This window comes from Prosopis cineraria, unplaced genomic scaffold (genome assembly GCF_029017545.1).
Source record: "Prosopis cineraria cultivar Desert tree isolate PC_DT_omini unplaced genomic scaffold, ASM2901754v1 PC8, whole genome shotgun sequence".
In the NCBI taxonomy this organism is placed as follows: Eukaryota; Viridiplantae; Streptophyta; class Magnoliopsida; order Fabales; family Fabaceae; genus Prosopis; species Prosopis cineraria.
Window position 1 is genome coordinate 30988714 of NW_026555339.1, and position 26568 is coordinate 31015281.

The window sequence follows — 26568 nt, forward strand, 5'->3', positions numbered from 1 at the left end:
TTCATTTTAATAGAAATCAATTCCTTGTTTAACAAGCGTAGAAAATAGAAGAGGGAATTGTTAAAATGAAACAAAGACTTATTTTTCCTTGAATGATGATTTGTCATTTTAGATGTACTTCCTTTAAATTCATAAGGGTTATTTTTGTCATTTCAACTTCAATCTTATTTTTATATCAATCCTCATTGCTAATTCAAAATTTATTGATCATTGTCTGCAAATAACATAATTCAATGGTCCTTAAATGCAATTTTCCAAACTTAATGTTGACGAAAAATGAAAGAGCGGCCAAAATGGTTGAAGACATGGAGAATGTAGAGAGACAAAGAGGTGGGCTAAGGAGGAAAATGGTTTTTACCATAGCCATGGTTGAAGAATTTTCTACCTTAAAAAAAAACAATTTAACTTTTTATTGTGCATTGCAGAGGTGCTTTGTACAAGATTATTTTTAAACTGGAGAGAGAAAAATCATGGTCCTTGAGTTCAATTTGAAAATTTTATGTCCTCGATCGTCATTAAAAATTTCCCCAAGTCCTTAATTGTGATTGTCTCTAACATTATCAAGTTAAATTTTGTTCTAATCAATGCATTCTTTGTCAACAGGTTTTTATCAGGTTACTATTTATCCCATGCACCACATCAATTACAAAACATATTTCCTTTAGAAATAAAAAAATGTTAATAGTAAAAAATAACAACAAAATCCGAGGAGAATTGCATCCAAATCTGCTTCAGTAACATGATAGATATAAAAAGGGTTCTTAAACTAGAAATTCCTAAGATTACAGCTTTAATAATCTCAAGATTCAGTAATAAAATACATAATAATTGTGTAATAAAAAAATACAGTAATAATTATACGAACAGTTTGCTAACTAGGAAGAGAATGAACAAATTGAAGCAACTTCGCGTACCATTCAGCCTTTTGTCGATGTTAACTGCCTGATATTATACTTGGCTAATTCCTTGTATTTTTCAATGACGCCGACCAAGCATACAGTCTGGAAAATAAATAAGAAAATAATTAAATAGGTTGGTTTTAGATATGTCTAAGAAGAAAATTTTAAAAACAATAACACTATGCTGGCCAAAAAAGAAATAAATAAATAACACTATAGTTGAATCTAAACTCTTACTTGAGGGAAAAAACAATAACATTATTTATAGTATGTTTTAAAGCTGACAGGTCACTGAATTGGAAATGAGATGCAGATGCACATTATGACTCCGTTTTGTGTATGGTCGCAAATCACGTAAAGTTCATTAATTAATTAATTAATTAATTAGAATAAATGTCTGATTAAGAATAACAAAAGTTTTATTGGTTCTTGATCCGGTCTCATTTGGCAAGCAATTGGGCAGACTGAAAACTGCGGCCAGTTTATTAGAGAAATAAAGAAGTCTAAGAAATCCCACATTTAAAAATAAAAAGATATATTATTTCACCGAAAATAAAAAGAAATATATTAGGAATATATAAAACTTGGGGCCAAATGGCTTAAATTATTTTGATGAAGTAGACTTACCTTCAAGTATACTTAGCATAAATAATTTAACACGATATCATAAGCCATTCGATCGGGGACAACAAAAAAAAAAAAAACAGAGAGAGAAAGAAAGAATGAAATATGGGGGAAAAAAAGCAGATTAGAGAGAGAGAGAGAGAGAGCAAGGAGGAGGAGGAAACCTGGGTCTCTTGAGACTAAAAAAAAAGTACAAATCTAGGCAAAAAGAAGAAAAAAATTGAATAAACCTGAAGCATCTGAGTAAAAAAAAAGTACAAAAGAAATGTAGAAGGAATAGAGATAAAGAAGTCAAAGAAATCCCACATCTTAAAATTAGAAGATATGTTAGGAATATATAAAATTTGGAGTGTATCTAACCAAACAGCTTAAACTATTTTAGTGAAATAGACCACTCTCAAGCATACTTAATATAAAAAGTTCAACACAGTTCACTTCACTGGCTTTTTGGTCTAACATTATGGTATGAAGACAAGAAATGGCTACAAGGCTATCACCAAAGCAGTGACAACACAATTTAAAATGTATTTTAACACGATCTTGGCTTTTTTAAACTCAATATGAGCATGACATTCAAATTATACTTCAGCAAGAGCGTGGCTTTCTTACCTTGACAATTTCAACTACGATGGTTTTGTCAGGATTTTTAAGATCAACTTTATGTGGTCCAGGAACTGATCTTGCAACAGCGTCAATAATCTTCATCCTGTCAATACCACTATTCGCACGGGCCTCGTACAGTACAGCAAACTGCACATAAAACTATGTTAAGATCTAGAAACTTGTACACAATCAATCGTCTTAGGACAGCGAATTTATTCAAAATAAATGGTTTTATGATAGCAAGTCATGGCTTAAGAAACCACTTGTTCCTTTTCAACTTAGTTTTGAGAATACAGACAAACCAAAACAAGATTAAATAACTGAGCAAATCTACGTTACTTTGTAGACAATCATCTTCACAACCTTTAAAATAAGATTGAGAGATTAAGGGCTGTTTGTTTTAGTTTATTTTATGAAAAAATCACTTATTGTTTGGGAAAAAAAAATTATTTTGTGAGTTTTTATTATGTTTGTTTAAAATTTTGAAAATAATCTTAATCTGAAAAATAGCAGATTTTTTATTATTTAAAAAAGCTACTTTGAGTGACTTCTGAAAATAATCTAATGTGATAGATGTGAGAATGTTTTAAAGAGGTAGGATGCACATAAAATAATATAATATTAGATCATTTTTATAAAATAAAAATCAAGAAAAATATCATAAAATTTAAAAATAATAACTAATAATCACTTTTTAATTATTGTAATCAAACATAAAATAATGTCTACTTTTTATAAAATCTCTACAAAATAAATCTCTTTCTATAAAATCTCTAAACTACCTAAGTCACAAATTTTTAATCTTAAACAAACAGGCCCTAGATTTTCATAAAGGTTGAAGGGCATATTTGCCCCGGAACTTTTACTCCAAATATCCTAACTTCTATTAGGTGCAATGTTGCCTTGAAGCTCTAAAAAATGATGCAATGTCAGCCTCACCATTAACTTTGACTGATAAACAAGCTGCTTTGACCAAGAGATGCACGTGTGGTAAGATAAAGATGACTTTGACGCACGTGGACAAAAATAGAGAGACGTAGCTCAATCATTGATTCCCTAGTCCCCTTCTTCGAACACCCTTGTAGCACCAACAACAGAGGAATCATAAGCCGCCATTCCCTCACCTTCTTTGGCTCTTCACCTCCATAGATTTCTTCAATAGTAAACGTCCCACACCCTCTTTAGAGTTTTATTTAACCCATGAATATTGTTTGAATCTTGATGGTGGCAGCCATGATGGTGGCATCGTCTATGGCAATGATGTGGAGCAACGTAGCCATGGCTTCTTCAGGGCAACATCATCAAAACTACAAGCCACAACCTTCCATCTTCGGCAACCGTTTTCAGTGCAATGAGCTACCTCCTCCTCTTGTATATTCTGCTAGGTTTCTCGGTCTGCATTTTCTCAAATAAAATCATCATCTTAGACCCTAACCCCAATCAGATTTCTGGGTCTGCATCTTCTCTCTAGAGAATCATTATCAGGATCCGGGTCTTCATTTGTTCTTGGGGACCAACAAGGCTGCTAAAGTCGCAGGAGGAGCAATCCTCAAGCTCGAGCTCTTCCGCCAGTAATGGTGGATGAAGAACCTTGGCTTAAAGAGGGGTCACTAGGTAACTAAGCTAGCTAACTGTCACATTTCTGTGTATTCTCCGATCCTTACAGTGAGAATTAATTGCCGTGTGGTTCTGTAATTTAAACTAGAGACAAGAGGGATTTCTTCGACCCATAATGAATTAAGGAATAAAGAATTGTAGAATCAAGAACTGCAACAATGCAATAAATGGAGGAGGAGGTGGAGGAAAATTTTGAAACTCAAGCTCCAAGATTGACGGCAAAAGATCCCAAATTTCATAATCACGTGCTCTGTATTGGTTCTTTAGTAATCTAGAAAATTTATGTATGTTGATGGAATTTAAGCTTTTATAAGTTGTTAATTAATTGAACTTCGAAGAAAAATTCTTCCAGTTGTGCACCAAACAAGAAAGATTGCAGTTTGCAACAAAAAATTCGAACAGGGGAGGGAGAAAAGATAAGACTCAAAGCGTCCTCATAAACAACAATCCAAATGTTGTTGGTGCAAGCGATACTGGGCATGAAATCTCTGACAAGGATGTTCTTCTTGCATTAATGTCAGGAAGGGGAATGAATGTTTGAAGCATTATGATTTTCTGAAAGCTCCCTCCCTCTCTTCAGTTCTGCATCTCTCTTCTGTTCTTCCTCTCATATTTCAGTCACTTTTCTCTCTTTTCACCTTCTCTGTTCTCACTTCCCCTCCACCTCCCACTCTCTGTTTCTGTTTCTTCTCCCTTATCCTATTCTGTTCAAATCAGTGTGAGCGTGAGTGTTTGTGTTTTACATCAAACCCATTTTTCATAATGTCAGGATCAGATTCCTCTCGTCATGTACATGCCAAATCTCATCCTCGTTGATTTTTACAAATAAAAGAACATGATCTCTAAGGTTGTTTTATGTGGGATTGTGGAAGGCTCAAGACTTAGGAGGCTAAAATCAAGGATTTTCTTAGGCGGCCTTAGCAAAGAAAATAGTTTGATTTGAACCCACACACCCGCATGTGAAGGCAAGGGCTATCTGCAGGAAGGAGAACGGAGTTTTAGGATCATTTTGTGTTATTCTGTGAACTGTACCAGCAAGAACAGTGTTTTTAAATCAGAATAGTGTCTCCAAAAAAAACAAAAATAGACGAATTCTTGACATGGCACGGTCTCTTTCACCAGCTGCAAATGTCCCTAGCCATTTTTGGGATGATGTTCTCACCTCTGCCTAATTAATCAATCAATCTCCCTCAAAAAACCTTAAATTTCAAAAACACCACAACTGATTCTGCTTGAAACTTATCCTACCACCTTGATCATGAACACACTACCACTCAGTGTTTGGATGAACACCTTACATTCACACCTCTCATGCCTCCAAACATGAAACCTGAACCTTAAAGTGTGCATTCATAGGTTATTCTCAAACACAGAAAGGGTACAAGTGCTACCATCATCAGGGACTAAACGCACAAGAATGGCCATTTTATGAGTCTCACCAACCTGTCCACCCTTCATATCTTCAGCCATCATATCTTCAGCCCATGACCTAGCCTGAAAATGCACCAGGTAAACCTGAATCAATAACAGAACAGCCTGAAAACGTGTCTGTTGGTGGTAATACTAATGATGATGGCCACTTTGAGGATTGTGATCAGACTGTCCAGAACCCAGAAGGAAGCCAGACAGAATCTGGTGGAGAGGTATTGTTAAGGGAAGAGAGAAAGAAGGGAGAGAAGAGACTGATTTCATTCACAAAAATGTGCCAAGGAGGAAGGATACAAGATATACCCTAAACCTAGACACGTGTCCCAAAAGGTAAGGTCCTATACTGTCAATAACTAACCTATAATGCAGTAATATATAAAAAGACAATAATAACCTATCAGCATAAAGACAATAAAGCCATCAAATAACTATGAAACAGCAGTAATCTGTAACAATACTCCCCCTTTAAAAAACATCCTTGTCCACAAGGATAGTGGTAGAAGCTGGAGCATGTGTCTTAAAGTGAGGGTACTGCTGTTTTATGGCTTAAAGATCTTCCCAAGTAGCATCTTCGGAGTGAGAAAATTTCCAACGAACCAACAATTGAGTCACTGGTAGATTATGGCACTTAATGATTTTCCTTCCCAGTAATTCCTCCGGTTCTAGCATAAATTGACTATGATCATCCACCGGAGGTAAGGTGGGGTTAGTGGGGACAGCCAGGCTAACATACTTTTTTAACAATGAAACATGAAAAAACAGGTGGACCTTAGCGTTAGGGAGAAGGTCCAGCTCATATACAACTTTCTCAATACGCCTTATCACTTTGAATGGTCCAAAGTGACGAGCAGCCAACTTATGCAAGGAAGAGTTGATCAAGAGATTCTTCCTAAAGGAGGTGTAGTTTGAGAAAAACCGTGTCTCCTTCAACAAACTTAACACTCGGACCAGTGATTATTGGCTTGTTGAATTATCCTATGTTGAGCCTTCACTAGGTGTTGTTTCAGAAGCTCAATAGTAAGCTCTTGTGAATTATAAGTTCTATCAACCATTTTATTAGATGAATCACCAGCAATGTAAGGTAGATGAGTAGGAGGAGGCATCCCATAAACTGCTTCAAAGGGGGACATCCCAATTGAAGAGTAGAAAGTAGTATTGTACCATAATTCAGTAAGTGGCAGCCACTTAACCCATTGTTGAGGGAAATCTCCTATCATGCAATAGAGGTAGCACTCCAAACAGCAGTTGAGTACCTCAATTTGGCCATCCGTTTGGGGATGGTATGCTGAAGAAAATTGTAATTTGACCCCATACAACCATGCGAGTTCCTTTCAGAATTTCCGACATAAAATAGGATCTCGGTCCAAAACAATAGATTTAGGAAACCCATGCAACTTGACCACATTATCCATGAAAATATTGGCCACATCCACAACAGTAAACGGGTGCTTGAGAGCCAAGAAATGAGCAGCCTTAGATAAGCGATGAACCACAACTAAGACAGTAGCATTAGAATAGTATTTGGGAAGGCCACTAATAAAGTCCATTGAGAGCTCAGACCAAACATGTTCAAACATGTTCAGGGATGGGTAAGGGTTGGAGAAGACCAAGGGCAGCAATTAATTTTGGTTTAAAGCGCTGACATGTAGTACATTGACACACAAAATTGCAAACATCCTTCTCCATTCCTTTTGAATAAAAGAAGGAGGCAAGCCGTTTGTAGGTTGGGGTCATACCAAAATGGCCCCCAACGCCATTAGCATGAAAAAACTAAAGTAAATCTTCTCGAAGACTCGATCAGCACCCACCACAAGCTCACCCTTCTGTTTCAACAATTGATGTTCCCAAGTGTACTTAGGATAAGACAAGGGATTAGTTTCTAGACTTTTAATTAGCTACTGTAAATGGTCATCAAGAAGCCAAGAATCGCGTACCTTTTCATATAATGGTGAAATAAGCATTGAAATGGCCAAACAGTCCCCCTCTGAGTGCCTAGATAACGCATTAGCTGCGGCATTATAACACCCTTTGTGGTAAACGATTTCATAGTCTAGCCCCCAAAGCTTATGCAACCACTTGCACTACTCTTGGCTCAAGTCACATTGTTCTAAGAGATGTTTCAAAGGCAAATGGTTAGTATGGATGATGAACTTGTGCCCCAAAGATAAGAACCCCACTGCTTGACAGCAAAAACAATGGCCAACAATTCACATTCATAAGCAAACAATTATCTCTTACGTGAAGAAAGTGGCTTACTAGCAAAAGCCAAAGGATGGCCATTTTGGGATAATATTGCTCCCAATCCATGCCCTGAAGCATCGATCTCGATCACAAAGGTCTCATTAAAATTGGGATGAGCAAGCACTTAGGGGACTGCCAATAGAACCATATCTTTTGACAAAGCACCGATAATACCTTGTAAGGCTAAGGAAACCTCTCAGGTGTTTAACAGAAGAAGGGACGGGCCAAGAAGCTATGGCTTCTAACTTCTTCGGGTATGCTTGAACCCTATTGATCTTGATGACATGACCAAGATAATACATCTATGTTGCCGCAAAAGTGCATTTGGAGGCCTTAGCAAAGAGTTGATGCTACCGCAAGAGTGATAAGGTCGCTCTCAAATGCTCCAAGTGGGCTGCCCAATGTTTGCTATAGACCAAGATATCATCAAAGAAAACCAGAATAAACTTCCACAAGAAAGGTTTGAAAACCAAATTCATAAGGCCTTGAAAAGTAGCGGGCACATTAGTGAGGCCAAATGGCATGAGCATGACTTCATATAGCCTTCATGTGTGCGAAAGGCTGTTTTAGCAATATCAGCTTCATTCATTCGAACCTGGTGGTAACCAACTCTTAAATCCAACTTAGAGAAAAACTGTGCTCCAGTAAGTTTGTCCAAGAGTTCTTAAATAATTGGAATAGGAAATTTGTTCTTAACAGTGGCTTCATTTAATCTTCTATAATCAACACAGAAACGCCATGTGCCATCTTTTTCTTCTTTTTTTTTTTTTGCACTAGAACAACAGGGGCTGCAAAAGAACTATTGCTTTCTTGTATGATTTCATTATCAAGCATCTGTTGCACTTGCTGTTCAATCTAAGATTTTTGAACAGGTCCATATCAGTAAGGTCTACAACTCACAGGTTGGTCCACTTTAAGGGGAATGGAATGGTCAAATGAATGAGAAGGTGGCAGGGTAGATGGTTCGGTAAAAACATCAGTGAAGAAGTCAAGTAGATTGTGCAATTGGTTTCGCTAAGAAGAAAGAGAAGAGTTGCAAGGTAATTGGACCTACAAATGTTGAGGAACATGAATGAGGTAGAGGTGATCAGCCATGGTTTTATCACAATCAAAGAGACTCATGTGCATAATGGGCTTCAGTGTTCTGTAGCTCATGCCCTTTAGTGCAATTAATTGAACGTTCGAATGAAATTCAAATAGATGCTTTGCCATGTCCATGGAGAAACGCCCTAAAGTTTTGAGCCATTGAGCACCCAAAATCATATCAAACGCCCCAATCTTTATGATTAAAAAATCAGAAGAAAAGAAAGAAGCCCCCATTTCCCATTCTAGATTCGAACAACATTTGGAGACTAATAGCAACCGATTACCCGCAACAGTAATTCGAATGCCCTCTCGTTCTTGAACCTTCAATTTAAGCCGTTTAGCTACCCTTGAATCTATGACATTATGCATGCTTCTTGTGTCAATTAGGATAACGACACTTTGTCGTTTTATGCGGCCAGTGAGATGTAGCGTAGACGTGCCTTCTCTGCCCTCAATCGCGTTCACCATTCCTATAGAGGGTAGAGGTTCGATCTCTTCTAATGCATCTTCAAAGAGTTCTAAATCATCTTCGATGATAAGGGCAAAGATATGGAAATCTCAGCATCTATGGGTGCTGCTATATTTTTCGTTACACCAATAACAAAGCCCCTTGCAATGTTGTTCATCCATCTCTTGCTTAGAGAGTTGCTTAATGGATCTGGACGAAGCTGAACTTGATAGACGGGTGGAATTGAACGATTTAGGCTTATCAATAGTAGGGCCCGAAGACAAAAGAGAGTTGGGGCTTAGGTTGGTTTTGTGCCCCGATAGAGATGAAGGCAAAAATCAAGCAGCAGCTGACGCAGAAAACGTTGAGGGGGAGGTGTGAAAAGGCTTACGCAACATTGAAGGGGGAGCATTCTCATGAATAGCCTTAATCGTTGCAACCTGGCATCTCGTCATTTTCATTGCACTAGCCAAAGATGTGGGTTGTAGACTAAGAACACTCTGTTGCACGTCACTCCTAAGTCCACCAATATAACAATTCATGGCAGCATCTTTGGATAAGTCAACTTCGATGAGCAACTCATCAAATTTCTCTTCATATTCTTCCACAAACTCTTGCATCTGAAGCTTCTTAATAGCAATCATGAGGTTTTCATCCTTGACATCCCCAACCTTAGCTTCCAACTCATGAAAATATTCATCCCAAGAGAGGTCCGACAAACGCCTCTGTTTTACAAAAGCGAGATGCCAACGCAAGGCACGCTTCTCCAAATGAATATTGAGAAGACGAATGCGATGCTCTATAGGCATTTCATCCACACCAAAAAATTGGCGACACTTGTAAGCCCAACCTTTGAAATCTATACCATCAAATTTTGGAAACTCTACCCTGCTGTGCTTGGTTGGAATAGAGTAAGAAGGTTGAAGGGTAGGGATAAGTCTTTGGAAAGATCCAAACTAAGGTGGTGGAGTTAAAAGGGGAGGGGGAGGAGATGTTGCAGAGGATGTGGTTGGTCTAGAAAATGAGGGTGGGGGAATATTGATTGGTGGGGGAGGGGTCAAAGCCACTGGTCGAGGTAGTGTAGTTGTCGCAACGGGAGCTTAGGAAGGTTCACCAACTTCAAGGTTAGTAGAACGGGAAGGTTGATTAATAATCATCGAGAGCTTGGCATTAATGTCATTGAGCTGGGTAGAAAACTAGTTTATGGATAGCCTCACGTCAGATATTTCCCGTGTGTTTTTGTCCACAGCAAGTTGAGTGCTGGCAACCAATGCAAATTGCATCTCCAGTCAATGCTCGAGATCACCCACGCGTACAATAGAGGACCAAGTCTCTAGTGAAGCCATGGCAGGAGAGACGGCTTTGATACCAAAATGTTAAGGGAAGAGAGAAAGAAGGGAGAGAATAAACTAATTTCATTCACAAAAATGTGCCAAGGAGGTAGGATACAAGATATACCCTAAACCTAGGCACGTGTCTGATGTGACCGTGAGATATGGTCAGACTTATAAGAGGAGATCAAGGGGGCAGTTGGGTGTAGAAAGGAAATACCCATTGGGTTAGGATTAATATCCTGAGGGTCCAGAAAAGAAGGATTATGCCATGATGTTTTGGTTGGGTGGCTTAGATTTAGTCTCGATATTGAAGTCACCTTTTTGCTTGCTTTATTTGGCTGTATTATTTTTGTTGGCACTCAAGGATGTTTTAGAGAAGTTAGACAGAAGTGAGGAGAGTGCTGGTCTCTCGAACACCAGTGAGAGACCTTTTCTTGTTGCTGTGTTCTTCCATTTAATTTGTAATTTCAATTGTTAGGAATAGGGTTTTGGCTAGAATCAGTGAGTTTCTCTTGTAACACTGATTCGGTTCATATGCATTAATATCAAAAACCTCAGAATTTCCCTCATTTATTTCTCTTTGCATTGAAAGCTTGGTTCTATTAGTTACTTTAGAGCAGAGCTCTAACAATTGGTATCAGAGCCGTGCAATCCTCGGACCTTCTGATAAGCGCAAGAGAGATGGCCGAAAGAGTGCAGTACTCCAATCTCGAGGTACAAGAGTTGAAAGAATCTGTTGGAGGACTATCGAAAGAAATGATCATGATGAAGGAGATGATGCAGACGATGCAAGATAAATTAGAGCAAATAGCAGAGAAACAGAAAAGTGCAGACCAACCTCCTGAACAAGATCAACCCAGCCATGAAGAGACTACAGGAAGCACCGGAGATCATGAAAAAGAAGTAGGGAAGTACAGGAAGCTGGAGTTACCAATATTTGATGGAGAAGACCCTATCGGGTGGCTTTTCAAAGTGGAAAGGTATTTTCGAATCAATGCTGTGGCTGAAATGGAGAGACTGGAAGCAGCCATCGTGTGCCTCGAAGGTAAGGCTCTTAACTGGTATCAATGGGTGGAAACTCGAGCACCTATCCGAGAATGGTCAGAGTTCAAGCAAGAACTTCTGCGTCGATTCCATCCCTCACAGCTTGGGGATGAATATGAGATGATGTTTGCAGTCAAACAGGAACTCCGCCTATGTTTATAGCCGGTCCCAAGCCCGGGTAAAGGAGGAGGGTTGTGTTAGGCCATCAACAGCCAATGTAAAAATTTGTTGAATCTATCATGAACATGGACAATAGACGTTATAATGTTAAATTGTAAATCTGTAGAGGTTGTAGGGGTTATGATTCAAAGGAAAATCAATATCATTTGCTTGCAAGAAACAAAATGGCGTGGAGAAGAAGCTAAGGATATTCAAGGTTTCAAACTTTGGTATACAGGAAAAGTAAGTGCACGCAATGGAGTAGGCATCATTATAGATAAGGAGTGGAAGAAGAACGTTGTAGCAGTTAGCAGAATTGGAGATAGAATTATTTCTTTAAAAATGATAATTGGACGTGAGACTGTTAATATTGTTAGCGCTTATGCGCCGCAAGTCGGGACAGAAGCCAGTCTTAAGGAATTATTTTGGGAGGATCTAGAGGGGTTGATTCGACACATACCACAGAGTGAAAAGATTTTTATTGGAGGAGACTTTAATGGGCATGTCGGGAGGGAAGCTGGTCAGTATGCGAGGGTGCATGGTGGTTTTGGTTTTGGAGAGCTAAACAATGAAGGACAAACTCTTCTTGATTTCTCATTGGCGTATGATTTTAAGATTGCCAACACTTGTTTCAAGAAGAGAGATGAGCATCTCATCACTTACAAAAGTGGAGCCTCAAGGTCGCAGATTGATTTTCTTTTGGTTAGGAACACAGATAGAAAACTTTGTAAAAATTGTAAGGTGATACCCGGAGATGCTGTAACGACACAACATAGGGTCCTAGTCCTTGATGTGTGTATTATGAGTAAAATCCAAAAACGTCGACAAGTAGTAACACCAAGGATTAGGTGGTGGCAATTAAAAGGTGAGAAGCAAGATATTTTCAAGCGAAATCTTTTGGATAAAGGAATTTGGGATTCTCAGGGAAGTGCTAACATTATATGGGAGGATATGGCTAAAAAGATACGGGAGGTTGCAAAAGTAGTTTTGGGAGAATCGAAAGGTTCTGGTCTGAGAGATAAGGAGTCTTGGTGGTGGAATAATAGTGTACAGGACAAAATCAAGTATAAGAAGAACTGTTTTAAAGCCATACATTTGTGTAACAATGAGGAAAATTGGGAGAGGTACCGTATGGCTAAGAAGGAAACTAAGAGAGCTGTGGGTGAAGCTCGTTCTAAAGCTTTTGAAGAATTTTATAAGAACCTTGAGACGAAGGAAGGAGAGCAAAATATTTATAAGATTGCCAAGAGTAGGGAAAGAAAATCAAGAGATCTAGAACAGGTAAGGTGTATTAAGGATGAAGAGGGAAGAATTTTAGTTACAGATGATGAAATTAAAAATAGATGGGAGACTTATTTTTCTAAACTTTTCAATGATGGAGAGGATTCATCTAGTAACTTGGAGGATTTAGTAACTGGTGAAAGAGAACAAAATTTGTCATTCTATCGAAAAATACGTGATAAGGAGGTAAAGGAAGCTCTTAAGAAAATGGCAAATGGTAGAGCCAACGGACCTGATTGTATATCTATCGAAGCGTGGAAATGTTTAGGTGAAGAAGGGGTGAGATGGTTAACTAAGTTATTTAATGTGATTTTACGGTCCAAGAAAATGCCTGATGAGTGGAGGAGAAGTACATTAATTCCTATTTATAAAAATAAAGGAGATATTCAGAATTGTACTAACTATAGAGGGATTAAACTCATGAGCCACACAATGAAATTGTGGGAGAAAGTAATTGAGCACAGGTTGAGATTGGAGACAAGTATTTCTGAGAATCAATTTGGTTTTATGCCAGGTAGATCAACTACAGAGGCGATTTATCTACTAAGGGGATTAATGGAAAAGTATCGTTGTAAAGATAAAGATCTACACATGGTTTTTATTGATTTGGAAAAAGCTTATGACAGTATACCAAGAGAAGTGCTTTGGAAAGCGTTGGAAAAAAAGGGAGTACGGATTGCTTATATTAAAGCCATACAAGATATGTATGAGGGGGTAAAAACTAGTATAAGAACGCCTAGTGATCAAACAAAGGATTTTCCTATAAAGATTGGACTACATCAGGGATCATCTCTGAGTCCTTATTTGTTTAACTTGATTTTAAATGTTTTGACAGAACATATTCAAGAGGAAATCCCGAAATGTATGCTCTTCGCGGATGATATAGTTCTTATAGCAGAGACAAGAGAAGAGGTTAATTGCAAACTTGAGTTATGGAGGAGGACATTGGAGTCGAAAGGTTTTCGTCTGAGTAGAAGTAAGACGGAATATTTATATTGTAAATTTGGTAAAGGACTATTCGAAAATAATTTGGAAGTGAAATTGGGAGATCAAATTATACCTCAAGTGGAAAAGTTTAGATATTTGGGAGCCATTATTCAAAATGATGGCGAAATCAGTGGAGATATTTCACATAGAATTCAAGCTGGGTGGTTTAATTGGAGAAAAGCTAAAGGAGTTATTTGTGACCGTAAGGTGCCTAATAAACTTAAAGGAAAGTTTTATCGTACTGCTATCAGACCGGCAATGTTATATAGTAGTGAATGCTGGGCTCTAACGGGACAGCAAGAGCATAAAGTTGGAGTAGCAGAGATGAGAATGTTACGATGGATGTGCGGACATACACGTAAAGATAAAATTCGAAATGAGCACATACGCGAAAAAGTGAGGGTGGCACCTATTGAGGAAAAAATGGTAGAAAATCGGTTGAGATGGTTTGGGCATGTACAAAGAAGACCAAGGGAGGCACCAGTGAGAAGAGTGGAACATATAACTTTGAGTCCGATTAAGAGAGGTAGAGGAAGGCCTAAGAGAACACTCTTGGAAGTTGTTGAACGTGATCTCTTAATTAATAATATTTCTAAAAGTTTAATAAATGATAGAGCACAATGGCGTCTTGCAATCCATGTAGCCGACCCCACCTAGTGGGATAAAGGCTTGTTGTTGTTGTTGTTTGCAGTCAAACAGGAGCGTTCTGTGCGCGAGTATGTGGAGGACTTTGAACGCGTATCAGCTATGGTGGGAGACGCATCAGAATCGTGTGTGGTTGGAGCATTTTGTGTAGGACTAAAACCAGAGATAAGGGCTGAATTAAAGCTCACGGCTGCCAGTACCCTTAGAGAAATTATGGAGAAGTCTATTAGGGTGGATGAGAGGAATCAGGTAATAGAGAAGGCCAAAGACTCACGGTTTCTGCGAGGCCAGCGTTGTCAAAGTGGGCTTAAAAATGAATCAGCCCAAACTCCTTTCACACGGATCACTCATGTGGCTGAGCCCAGTAAAAGCATGCACACCTCTTCAATACACTCGGGACTCCAGAAACAGGCTGAGACAAAAACGGCAGACTCAAAAGTAGCGAGCAACACGACAGGAACAGCATCGTCGCGTCCAGGGGGACGAACCCATCGACTGTCAGACGTGGAATTAACTCGTCGGCGAGAGCTCGGTTTGTGTTTCAAATGTGCAGATAAATTTGGACCTAATCACATCTGCAAAAATAAAAATCTGCAAGTGATGTTGCTGGAGCTAGAATCCGAGAAGGGAACCCAAGGCCATGAACCAATATGCACTGAAGATAGTGAAGAAGCCGAAGAAGATGAAACTCGAATGGAGTTATCACTAAACTCCATAGTTGGGTTTGGAGGGAATCACACTATGAAGGTACGTGGGAGACTAGAGGAAGCCGAGATTGTGATTTTGATTGATAGTGGGGCTACCCACAACTTCATAGCTGAGGAATTAGTCACCAAAATAAAAATTCCAATGGAGGACATTGCCGTCTACTCTATCACTGTTGGGGATGGGTTTAGTATTAAAGGGAAGCAACGCTGCAATGACCTCAAGTTACAGGTACAAGGCCTGGACATTATTCAAACTTTCTACCCCTTTCCACTCAGTGGCGTGGATGCTGTACTAGGAGTTGAATGGTTAAAATCTTTAGGAGAAGTGAAGGTTAACTGGGGGCAACTGACCATGAAGATTGGTAAGAAAGGAAACAAGGTGTGTTTACAAGGTGATCCCGCTCTAACCAAGGCCTTGGTTTCCCTTAAGTCATTTATTCGATCCGTACAGAAGAGAGGGGAGGGGTACATGATCGAATACAATGGGATGAATAATGAAGAAACAACAGCTGAAACTATACAATTGGCGCCTGAAATTCAGAACCTCCTGGACCAATTCTCTATAGTTTGTCAACCTTTTGAAGGGTTACCACCAACACGTTCTCATGATCATGCAATAGCAACCAAACCAGGCGAACAACCTCCTAACATACGGCCGTATCGGTACCCTCATGTTCAAAAAAATGAAATTGAGAAGATGGTGAAAGATATGTTGAGAGCACAAGTATCATCCAGCCCAGTCAAAGTCCTTATTCAAGCCCAGTTTTGTTGGTTAAGAAAAAAGATGGAAGCTGGAGATTCTGTATGGACCATAGAGCCTTGAACAAAATCACGGTGCCTGACAAGTTTCCCATACCGGCTAGAGATGAGTTGTTGGATGAGTTAAAAGGAGCCGCCATCTTCACCAAGCTGGATTTGAAGTCCGGATACCATCAGATCAGAATCATGGCTGGAGATGAACATAAAACAGCATTTAGAACCCACAACAACAACAACAACAACAAGCCTTTATCCCACTAGGTGGGGTCGGCTACATGGATTGCAAGACGCCATTGTGCTCTATCATTTATTAAGCTTTTAGAAATATTATTAATTAAGAGATCACGTTCAACAACTTCCAAGAGTGTTCTCTTAGGCCTTCCTCTACCTCTCTTAATCGGACTCAAAGTTATATGTTCCACTCTTCTCACTGGTGCCTCCCTTGGTCTTCTTTGTACATGCCCAAACCATCTCAACCGATTTTCTACCATTTTTTCCTCAATAGGTGCCACCCTCACTTTTTCACGTATGTGCTCATTTCAAATTTTATCTTTACGTGTATGTCCGCACATCCATCGTAACATTCTCATCTCTGCTACTCCAACTTTATGCTCTTGCTGTCCCGTTAGAGCCCAGCATTCACTACTATATAACATTGCCGGTCTGATAGCAGTACGATAAAACTTTCCTTTAAGTTTATTAGGCACCTTACGGTCACAAATAACTCCTTTAGCTTTTCTCCAATTAAACCACCCAGCTTGAATTCTATGTGAAATATCTCCACTGATTTCGCCATCATTTTGAATAATGGCTCCCAAATATCTAAACTTTTCCACTTGAGGTATGATTTGATCTCCCAATTTCACTTCCAAATTATTTTCGAATAGTCTTTTACCAAATTTACAATATAAATATTCCGTCTTACTTCTACTCAGACGAAAACCTTTCGACTCCAATGTCCTCCTCCATAACTCAAGTTTGCAATTAACCTCTTCTCTTGTCTCTGCTATAAGAACTATATCATCCGCGAAGAGCATACATTTCGGGATTTCCTCTTGAATATGTTCCGTCAAAACATTTAAAATCAAGTTGAACAAATAAGGACTCAGAGATGATCCCTGATGTAGTCCAATCTTTATAGGAAAATCCTTTGTTCCGTCAAAGCATTTAGAACCCACGAGGGACATTATGAATTCAAGGTAATGCCCTTTGGTTTAACCAATGCTCCTTCCACATTCCAATCTTTAATGAATGAGATATTCCGAGAGCATCTTCGAAAATTTGTGCTTGTATTTTTTGATGACATACTTATTTATAGCCATGATTTAACATCTCACTTGAAACATTTGAAAGCTGTTTTGTCTTTCCTGAAAGAGAACCAGCTAGTGATCAACCTTAAGAAGTGCACTTTCGCCCAACCAAAAATTGAATATCTTGGGCATATCATTTCCAAGGAGGGAGTGCAAGCGGATCCCAGCAAAATTGAGAGTATGGTGCAGTGGCCTAAACCCAAGAATGTGAAATCCTTAAGAGGGTTCCTAGGGTTGACAGGGTATTATAGAAGATTTGTCAAGAATTATGGAAAAATCGCTAGTCCTCTCACCGATTTACTTAAGAAAGATGCCTTTAAATGGACCCCAAAAGCTGAAGAAGCCTTCCAAAGTCTCAAGACAGCCATGACTTCTCTCCCAGTACTAGCTATGCCTGATTTTTCCATCCCGTTTGAGTTGGAAACAGACGCTTCCGGGTCTGGAATAGGAGCAGTGCTGATGCAGAATGGCCATCCAGTGGCATATTTCAGCCAAAAGCTCTCTAACCGCGCTCAACAATGTTCCATTTATGAGAGGGAACTTATGGCAATTGTTATGGCGGTCAAGAAATGGCGACACTACTTATGGGGGGAGAAATTTGTCATCCAGACAGATCAGAAAGCTTTGAAGTTTCTGCTGGAACAGAGAATTGTAGAAGAAAGTCAACAGCACTGGATCACTAAATTAATGGGGTTCAAGTTTGAAATAGCTTACAAACCGGGCAAGGAAAATCGTGCAGCGGATGCACTTTCAAGGAAAGAAGAAAATCTGGAGATACATGGTTTTTCTTTATGGCAGCAAGGTGACCTTGAAGAATGGGAGAAAGAAGTACATGCTGACCCTAAGTTAAATGATATACTGCAAAAAGTCATTACCAAGCAAGGAAATTTGGAGGGATACAGCCTTGTGAAGGGTTGTCTACACTATAAAGGACGATTGATGCTACCAAAGAAGTCTACCAGAATTCAATTGCTCATGAAGGAATTTCATGATTCACCAACCGGAGGCCATTCGGGTTATTTGCGCACTTACAAGAGGCTTTCTACTGTTGTATATTGGGAAGGCATGAAAAAAGATATCCAACAATATGTGTCACAGTGCAACGTGTGCCAAAAGAACAAATATCAAGCATTAACTCCAGCTGGGCTGTTACAACCCTTGCCGATTCCTCAATAAATTTGGAAAGATATTAGCATGGATTTCATTACAGGACTTCCAAAATCCAAAAGACATGACATCATACTTGTTGTTGTTGATAGGTTGACAAAATATGCCCATTTCTTGGCTTTGACCCACCCATTTACAGCAAAAGAAGTTGCTGAAAGATTCATTAATGACATTGTTAAATTGCATGGGTTTCCAAAAACAATTGTGTCAAATAGGGATAGGGTGTTTGTAAGTCAGTTTTGGAAGGAATTATTTAAGCAGGCACTCAGCTTTGTCTTAGCTCTGCTTACCACCCGGAATCTGATGGCCAAACCGAAGTCTTGAACAGGAGCTTAGAAACTTATCTGCGTTGTTTCACCAGTGAGAAACCAACCCAATGGGCGCAATGGTTACCTTGGGCTGAGTATTGGTACAACACAACTCATCATGGGGCTGCTGGAATGACACCCTTTAAGGCAGTGTACGGACGGGACCCTCCTACTTTTTTTAAGCTGAATGGGGAACCGTCAGGCATTGAAGCTGTCAATGAACAGATTCAGTCCCGGAATTCCATTATTGCCATTTTAAAGGAAAACCTCACTGTGGCGCAAGAAAGAATGAAGAAGCAAGGTGACAAACGTAGGCGAGAGATACAGCTGGACATTGGAGATTTAGTCTATGTCAAAATCAGACCCTACAAGCTGAAATCTTTAGCTAAAAGACTTAATGAGAAACTCAGCCCTCGTTTTTATGGCCCCTTCAAGATCATAAAGCAGATTGGACAGGTCGCATACAAGCTGGAACTTCCTTCCACAGCTCGCATTCACCCAGTCTTTCACATTTCTCAACTCAAAAAATCAGTTTGTTCAGCTATTGTCACTCCTACTATACCACCAGCACTTTCTGCAGAATTGGAGCTACAGGTACAGCCTCAAGACATATGCAAGGTTCGGAAACTTATGACAGGCCAGCTGGAGGTTTTAGTGAAACGGAGAGATTTACCCGAGTTTGAGAATTCATGGGAGACAGCTGACACCATTTCTCTCCAATTTCCAGATTTTCCCCTTGAGGACAAGGTGAGACTCTTAGAGGCGGGAAATGATGTGACCGTGAGATATGGTCAGACTTATAAGAGGAGATCAAGGGGGCAGTTGGGTGTAGAAAGGAAATACCCATTGGGTTAGGATTAATATCCTGAGGGTCCAGAAAAGAAGGATTATGCCATGATGTTTTGGTAGGGTGGCTTAGATTTAGTCTCGATATTGAAGTCACCTTTTTGCTTGCTTTATTTGGCTGTATTATTTTTGTTGGCACTCAAGGATGTTTTAGAGAAGTTAGACAGAAGTGAGGAGAGTGCTGGTCTCTCGAACACCAGTGAGAGACCTTTTCTTGTTGCTGTGTTCTTCCATTTAATTTATAATTTCAGTTGTTGGGAATAGGGTTTTGGCTAGAATCAGTGAGTTTCTCTTGTAACACTGATTCGGTTCATATGCATTAATATCAAAAACCTCAGAATTTCCCTCATTTATTTCTCTTTGCATTGAAAGCTTGGTTCTATTAGTTACTTTAGAGCAGAGCTCTAACAGTGTCCCAAAAGGTAAGGTCCTATACTGTCAATAACTAACCTATAATGCAGCCAAAGCTTAGAGCACTAGCCTATGGGATATGTGAAGGCATATTCCTTGATAGACTCTAATGAGTTAAAAATAGCTCATAGGGGTCCAATAAAAGTTTTTAGTGATAACACAGCAACTGTTAAGATTATAAAGAACCCTATGCATCAGGATACAACAAAACATGTTGAGATCAATTGGCATTTTATCAAAGAAAAAGTAGAAGGAAAAGTTGTTGATGTTGCATACATTCCTACAAGTTGCAGATGTGCTAACCAAGCCCATATCAAAACCTAAATTTGAAGGCTTAAGAAGCAAGTTGGAAATGATGAACATCTATTCTCTAGCTTGAGGGGCTATGTAGGACCTCTAATTTAATTTAATAACAGTTATTTGTATCTTTCTATTTTATTCTGATTTCAGATTAGGATCAGATCTGATTCTATCATAGTTTTAATTTTCTGTACTCTCTGATTGGATTGTAACAAACCCTAGTTTTCTCCCTATATGTAACCTATGACTAATATGAATACAATTTGAGGTAGAGAACTCAATTGCTCAGCCAATTTCTTCACTTTTTGGTAGAATCTGATTTCTTTATTCCTATAAATATCAATACTCACATCATAGTAAGAAAATTGCAATAATACTACCCAATCTGACATATTTGGGGCCTTTGATATATTTAGAGACAAATTAAAAGAGGAAGAAATTGAGAAGATTTTGAGTGACGGAGAAGCTAGTTCTCAAGGTATTCATACTTTGAATGCTTTCAAATCAAGTCTCATATTGTGGTTGGTGAGGAAAGAGAAAGGAGCATGAATAAAATTGAGCATGTACATCCAGGGGTGCTAATTTGAACATATTATTGAGAGCAGAATTATAATATTTCTCAAGCATGTAGATAAGAAAATGCAAATACAGAACAGGAAACACTCATGTACATTATTACCTTCTGTGGGTTTTGAGTTTCCAAAGGAAAATAACATTCTACTAGAGGCTTGATTGCTTTTGAGATTTCCTCTTCTGAAGCATAGCAAGCTAGTTCAATTGGCAAAATTCTCAAGATGAACCTACAAGTACATGTGTATGACAGAAAACAATACATTAATACTTTTTCCACACACACACACACACGTGAGCGCACACACCTTGACATATGTTTTTTGGTCGATGCAGCAGATGTCACCATGTGCTGTACTATGTCTTTGGGGCCTGGGCCTACATATTTCATTCGCATTTGAACAAATACAACTCCGTTACAGCCTGAGTCTAACTTGACGAAACACCTCTGCAAAAACAGACCCAGCAACATGCACTCACAAATATACAAATGAAAAAGCAGAAGTAAACAAGCAATTAACCACAGAGAGAGAGTGCCCAATGACTGGTGAAGTAAGCATATTGTCTTGCTCCAAAGGAAGGGGGAAAAAAGATTTGATCAAACAAAAGAGGAAGAAAAAAACATGACACTCAACCCTACCACTACAAAGTGTCAATTGTAACCAATATAGTCATTTAGATTGCCATATAGCAACACTACACATGGCATTCCCTATCATGCAAGATGACCCCAGCTAAACAAACAATGCCTCAAGTTAGAGTGACTAGTATGTTTAGTTAAATAAAACAAAATGAACCATGGTGCTCACATGATAAGCAACCAAGACACCAAAACTCAACTAAAATGTGATGGGCAAAATTACACTTTTTGTCAGACACATGCCATATTATTGGACAAACTAATAACACCAACATCAACCAATATTTTGCCGTCTCAAAATGCAGTACCTGACAAAACTCAGGAATTACCTTCTTGTGACACTAATCATCTAAGCATTAGTTAATTGAACATGAATGTGTGCTAGAATGTGCTGTGTGTAGGGAACAATAAGAAGAGCTATATGAACAGATAAAATTAAGAACAACAAAAAAACTGAGATTTTATTTTTGCAGTAGCATCAAAGAAAGGTTCCATTAAAAAAAATCTTATCAACTAACCTTATTCTTGTCTGCCAGTACTTTGAGTTCAGCTTCAATCAACCTGTCAATAGACTTCTCTTGCCCTTTACTATCAGAATCACATGCTGGCCCATCTATTTTGCAGCATTGTTTCTTTGCTTGTGGTTCATCAGCATTTTCCTCTTCCTGCGCTTGCCCATCAACAATTTTATGAGAATCTGATTCTTCAAAGGTTTCATTCCCATGATTAGCATTATCATCATTAGAATTAGAAATATCGGAATTATCCTTCTTTCCCTTTTCCTCTTCCCCTTGAGCCTCCTCCTCCCCCTCATGAGCATCATCATCATCGCTACTAGAAGAGTCAGAATCTGAAAATGTGATTTTGGTATTCAAAGGTTTATCGGGTAACTGTTTAACATTTGAATCTTCACCATGAAATAGCTCTTCATAAAACTGCAAGACACATGATGTATCATATCACTAAAATAGAACATGGATAAAAGAAAAAACATTGGCAAATTGAGAAAATGTTTAGACTTTAATATTGACCAATACCTAAGTGGGATGGAGAACCCTCCCCCAAAATCTAGCTAATTAGATGAGAGAATCAACTAGCTCAAATACCCCCAATGAGCATATTATACTACTCAATATGGGGCTTGATATCTCATACCATCAAGTCTCCATCAATTGGCACCTGATTCGGCCTCCAGCCAATCAAAACCCTTCGTTAGGAAGCCCTCTTTGGACCCTCTAATACCAAGTGATGGATACTGAAGTGGGATAGGGAACCCTACTCTAAAAGCTAGCTGTTGAGGTGAGAGAACTAACTCACTTAAATATCCCATTGAGCATCACATACTACTCAATGTGGGACTTGGCATCCCATATTACCAAGTTTCCATCAAATTCTCCACCCACAGATCTAAGACTGTTAATGTATACATAACAAATCTCAAAGAAATATTGGCATTCATTGCAAATTATAATAACTCTAATAGTCATGAAACAAATATAGCATGATTGAAAAACAAACTCCTTGTTTCAAGTAAAGGAGGGTATTGGAAGTTGGTACTGTTAGCTTGGGCCCATTACCACTATGGGTCTAACTTAATATCTAATTAGGTTTTAAATCAATTTATTTTCTGTTATTATTATTAGAGGATATTATACAATAAAATCAGATTATAATCTGATTAGTTTTTATTCTATATTATTTGATTTGATTGTATGAAACCCCAGCCTTTCTTGGCTATATGTATGCACCATTATTCATCAATAAAGAATTCAAGCAGAGCATCAATTTCTCTACTGCTTCCATGGTACCAGAGCCATGAGCAATCCTCATCTCAAATTCAGCCAATATGAAGCGTTCAACACCAAGAATGGGCCTAACACAAGCGCCTCCAACACATAACCCCCCTCCTCTAGTTCAATGCACCCCTCTGTTCTAGGCAACCTCTCTTCTCTTAACACTAATCACAAACTTGATGGTGATAATTATCTTCAATGGTCCCAATCCTTTCTTATGCTCATCCGCGGACGAGGCAAGGAAGACCACATCAATGGTCATGCTTCTCCACCAGCGTCCACTAATCCTAAATTTGCTACTAGGCGTGTTAAAAATAATCAAGTCATGTCTAGTTTGGTGAACTCGATGACTCTTGAGAGTTCAAACTGGTAAGAATTTCATGCTCTACAAAACTGCTTGAGACATTTGGGAAGCTACTGGTGAACTCTACTCCTCTGCATCTAATGTTGCTGTTTTATTTGAGATTAAGGGACATCTTCATGAGTTGAAACACGGCACCATGACTTTGACCCTATGTTACAACTCTTGATTCAACTATGGCAGCAACTTGACCTTCATAAGGTCCATGTATGGGCTTGTGCTGCCAATGCCATCTCTCATCAGAAACTAATCAAGACAAAATGAGTTCATAAAGTTTTACTCAAATTGAATTCTTAGTTTGAAGAGGTACATAGTCAAATTTTGAGCCTCTCACCAATTCCCTCCATGCAACCTTCTCAGCTGTTCATTAAGAAGAGAGCTGGAAACAAGTCATTGAAGCCTCAATTCCTCCATTCCCTAGTGAATCCACAGCTATGGTGGCTCATGGGACTGATCATGAGAAGAAAAGTGGCCATCCCCACTGTGATCACTGCAACAATACGAAGGACCATTGTTGGAAGCTTCATGGTCACCCTCCCCACAACGAATCAAAGGGTAAGCGAGAAAGTAAAGGGTATGTGGCATCTAGTAATGACTTCCCTTGATTTTTCTCAACTAAAGGACCAGGTTGCTCATTTTCAACAACTCCTTAGTCAATTTGATAAGGAGCCACCCTCCCATAAGTACTGCCATAGGTTTGGTATCAACCAAATCAAGTAACATCTCTGTTGCTTGCTCCTCCATTACACAGCATTCTAAAAAGTGGATTGTAGACTCAAGAGCCACTGATCATATGAGCGGTGACATCACTCTCTTCAAAGAACTTCATCCTTGTCAAGAGAAGTGGGTTGTTAGAATAGCTGATGATTCTTGTGTGATATTGTTAGCCTCAGCACTCAGCCTCAGCACTGTTGTTCTCTCTGATGATATTGTGCTAACAAATGCGCTCTGCTCACTTGTAATTTGCTGCCAGTGGATAAATTTACTCTTTCACTTTCTATAAATGCTAATTTTCTATCCCATGGTGCGTCAATTTCTCTACTGCCTATAGAGGGAACTCCAGAAAAAAAAAAGAAAAAAGTAGGGGAGGCTTAGATTCTAGTTTTCAAATGCAGTTTCCTATTTTTAAACAAAAACTTACTTTCCTTTTTGTGCCATAGTTTTTTGTTCATAGTTTTTAAAACTATTTTCCACAATTCAGAACAAAAGGCATAGAACAGCTCAAAATTATTCTACCAAATTAGAAATACTAATTAATGAAGAGAAGGGAAGAGAAGTGCAAACAAGCAAGGACATCTCAACCAAAAGACTTAAAATATTACGAAATCATTAGCTTAGAAGAACTTTACAATCACTTTGTGAATCCACTAGGATGCCACTCAAAAAACAATAATCAAATGAAACCAATGAAGTGGCCAAGAAACTAGTTCTCTCTCACGGATGACAAATAGGTAGTAACTTCGTTGAGACTAATCCACCAAGAAATTTAAGCACTATTTAAGGGGTTATCCTCTCCCAAGCAATACTCTCCGTACATACCTCCAAAAAAACAAAACCATGAAATGATGCTTAAGGGGTTCAAACTGCTACCATCCGTGCCACACCCACTTGATAGTAACTTCTCATTCAAACACTCTTGTATTTCTTTTAACTAGAGAAACCACAAAGGCACTAACTGACCAAGATAGCACATTGCAGAAGAACTTCATACTCCCTTTTCTGGCCAAAACCAGTGAATTTATTGTCTTAAACAACCTGCAGTGTTGCTGGAGACACCCACAGCACTGCTCTCTTCACTCCCCTGCTTGTCATGTGTATCATTGTTGTTGCTATCACAGAGCAACATTTTTTCATATGATCAAAGAGGAACATTGAACGAAGGAATTGGAACTAGTTTAATGGAACCTATTGAGCTATGGACAGGCATTATCTGTGAACACTTATTCGTATCCAATATATAATAACTTATTAAATCCAAAAAATGATACCCAAATCAAACCTGGCTTTATAAAAGACTACAATAATAACTGATTATCTGAAAATAGATTAACTCGCGTAAAGATATATAACAATGTAAAGTATTGGAAGACAGATAGCAAAACATTGAGGAAAATTACCCATCCGCTTATGATTTTCTCAAAAACACGTGTTAAATTCTAATGTTAAGTGTTCACCCTTTCGCAGCAATGATGATATGCCTAGTGAGCTAACTGAGAAATATGAGAACAGAATACGTCAGTTTAAATGAAACTAAATATAGGTAAGCAAGTCGGGGCTTGGTGACCAAACTCACTAAACAAGTTTCCACTTTATTAGCATGTATAGAGGAATCATAATGATCGTTAACAAGAAAGTAAATAGTACCGATTCAATAATACTGAGAGCTTCCCTGGAGGCTTGATGTTCCCTACCGCCATCGCAAGTGATGAAAAAACCTTGTACGCCAGGGCGCAATGGATGTGAACCTTTCTTCTTCACCGGTTTCTGAAACAGCAATAATAGGTTCAATTTTACACACTAGAATAAGGGAAATCATGGGATGCCAACCATAAGAAGAACAGAACAGGGACATTGTGAGGAAGATAACGCTTTCTCTTGTGGCCTTTGGTGGCAGCATCAGGGTTACAGGTCTGCCTATTCTCTGATCCCATCGTTTCAGTTGTGAAGTTCACCGAAGTTACTTGAAACGCTTTCAATCATGGAGCCAAACCCCAAAACCTATATGTTTTTCACAGGGAGCACTTTCTTTCTTCATATTTTTTTAATTAATTAAAGCAACCGGGCGTTTTCGCCTGCGAGAATCCTAACTAAGAACTTGTAAAATAATAATAATAATAATATTATTATTATTATTATTAAATCAGCGTCTCATTGCTGCTTTAGTTTTAAACTCAGTACTATTTTATTTTTTATATTTTAACACTGAAAATTTTTAGAAGATTGTGACTTGATATTGATAATTTTTATGAGATTTTTAATTATCATCCTCTAATTTCTTTT

The 26568-nt window shown here is 38.6% G+C and overlaps 1 protein-coding gene across 2 annotated transcripts; it reads right to left on the bottom strand.

The window, feature by feature from the left end:
• Nucleotides 1-714: 714 nt before the first annotated feature.
• Nucleotides 715-26320, bottom strand: LOC129318430 (uncharacterized). 2 transcript variants are annotated; one of them, XM_054963180.1, is made up of 8 exons: nucleotides 26139-26320; nucleotides 25933-26052; nucleotides 21933-22349; nucleotides 21083-21222; nucleotides 20884-21004; nucleotides 5187-5237; nucleotides 2133-2273; nucleotides 715-1001 (listed from the first exon to the last, which is right to left on the bottom strand). In XM_054963180.1, exons 1-8 carry the CDS (start codon nucleotides 26217-26219, stop codon nucleotides 918-920), a joined length of 1155 nt encoding a protein of 384 aa, XP_054819155.1. In that variant the 5' UTR covers nucleotides 26220-26320; the 3' UTR covers nucleotides 715-917. The 2 variants fall into 2 exon arrangements, with proteins under 2 accessions (XP_054819155.1, XP_054819156.1); XM_054963181.1 differs by lacking the exon at nucleotides 5187-5237 and having other exon boundaries at nucleotides 26139-26317.
• Between the last annotated feature and the right edge of the window lie 248 nt (nucleotides 26321-26568).

Bases quoted from the DNA above. Each gene is read 5' to 3' on its own strand.
- LOC129318430 (XM_054963180.1), bottom strand. From the start codon at position 26,219: ATGGGATCAGAGAATAGGCAGACCTGTAACCCTGATGCTGCCACCAAA. The intron at 26,053-26,138 runs GTCCCTGTTCTG...TTGCTGTTTCAG, and splicing joins AGCGTTATCTTCCTCACAAT to AAACCGGTGAAGAAGAAAGG. The intron at 21,005-21,082 runs GTGTGTGCGCTC...ATGTACTTGTAG, and splicing joins ACCAAAAAACATATGTCAAG to GTTCATCTTGAGAATTTTGC.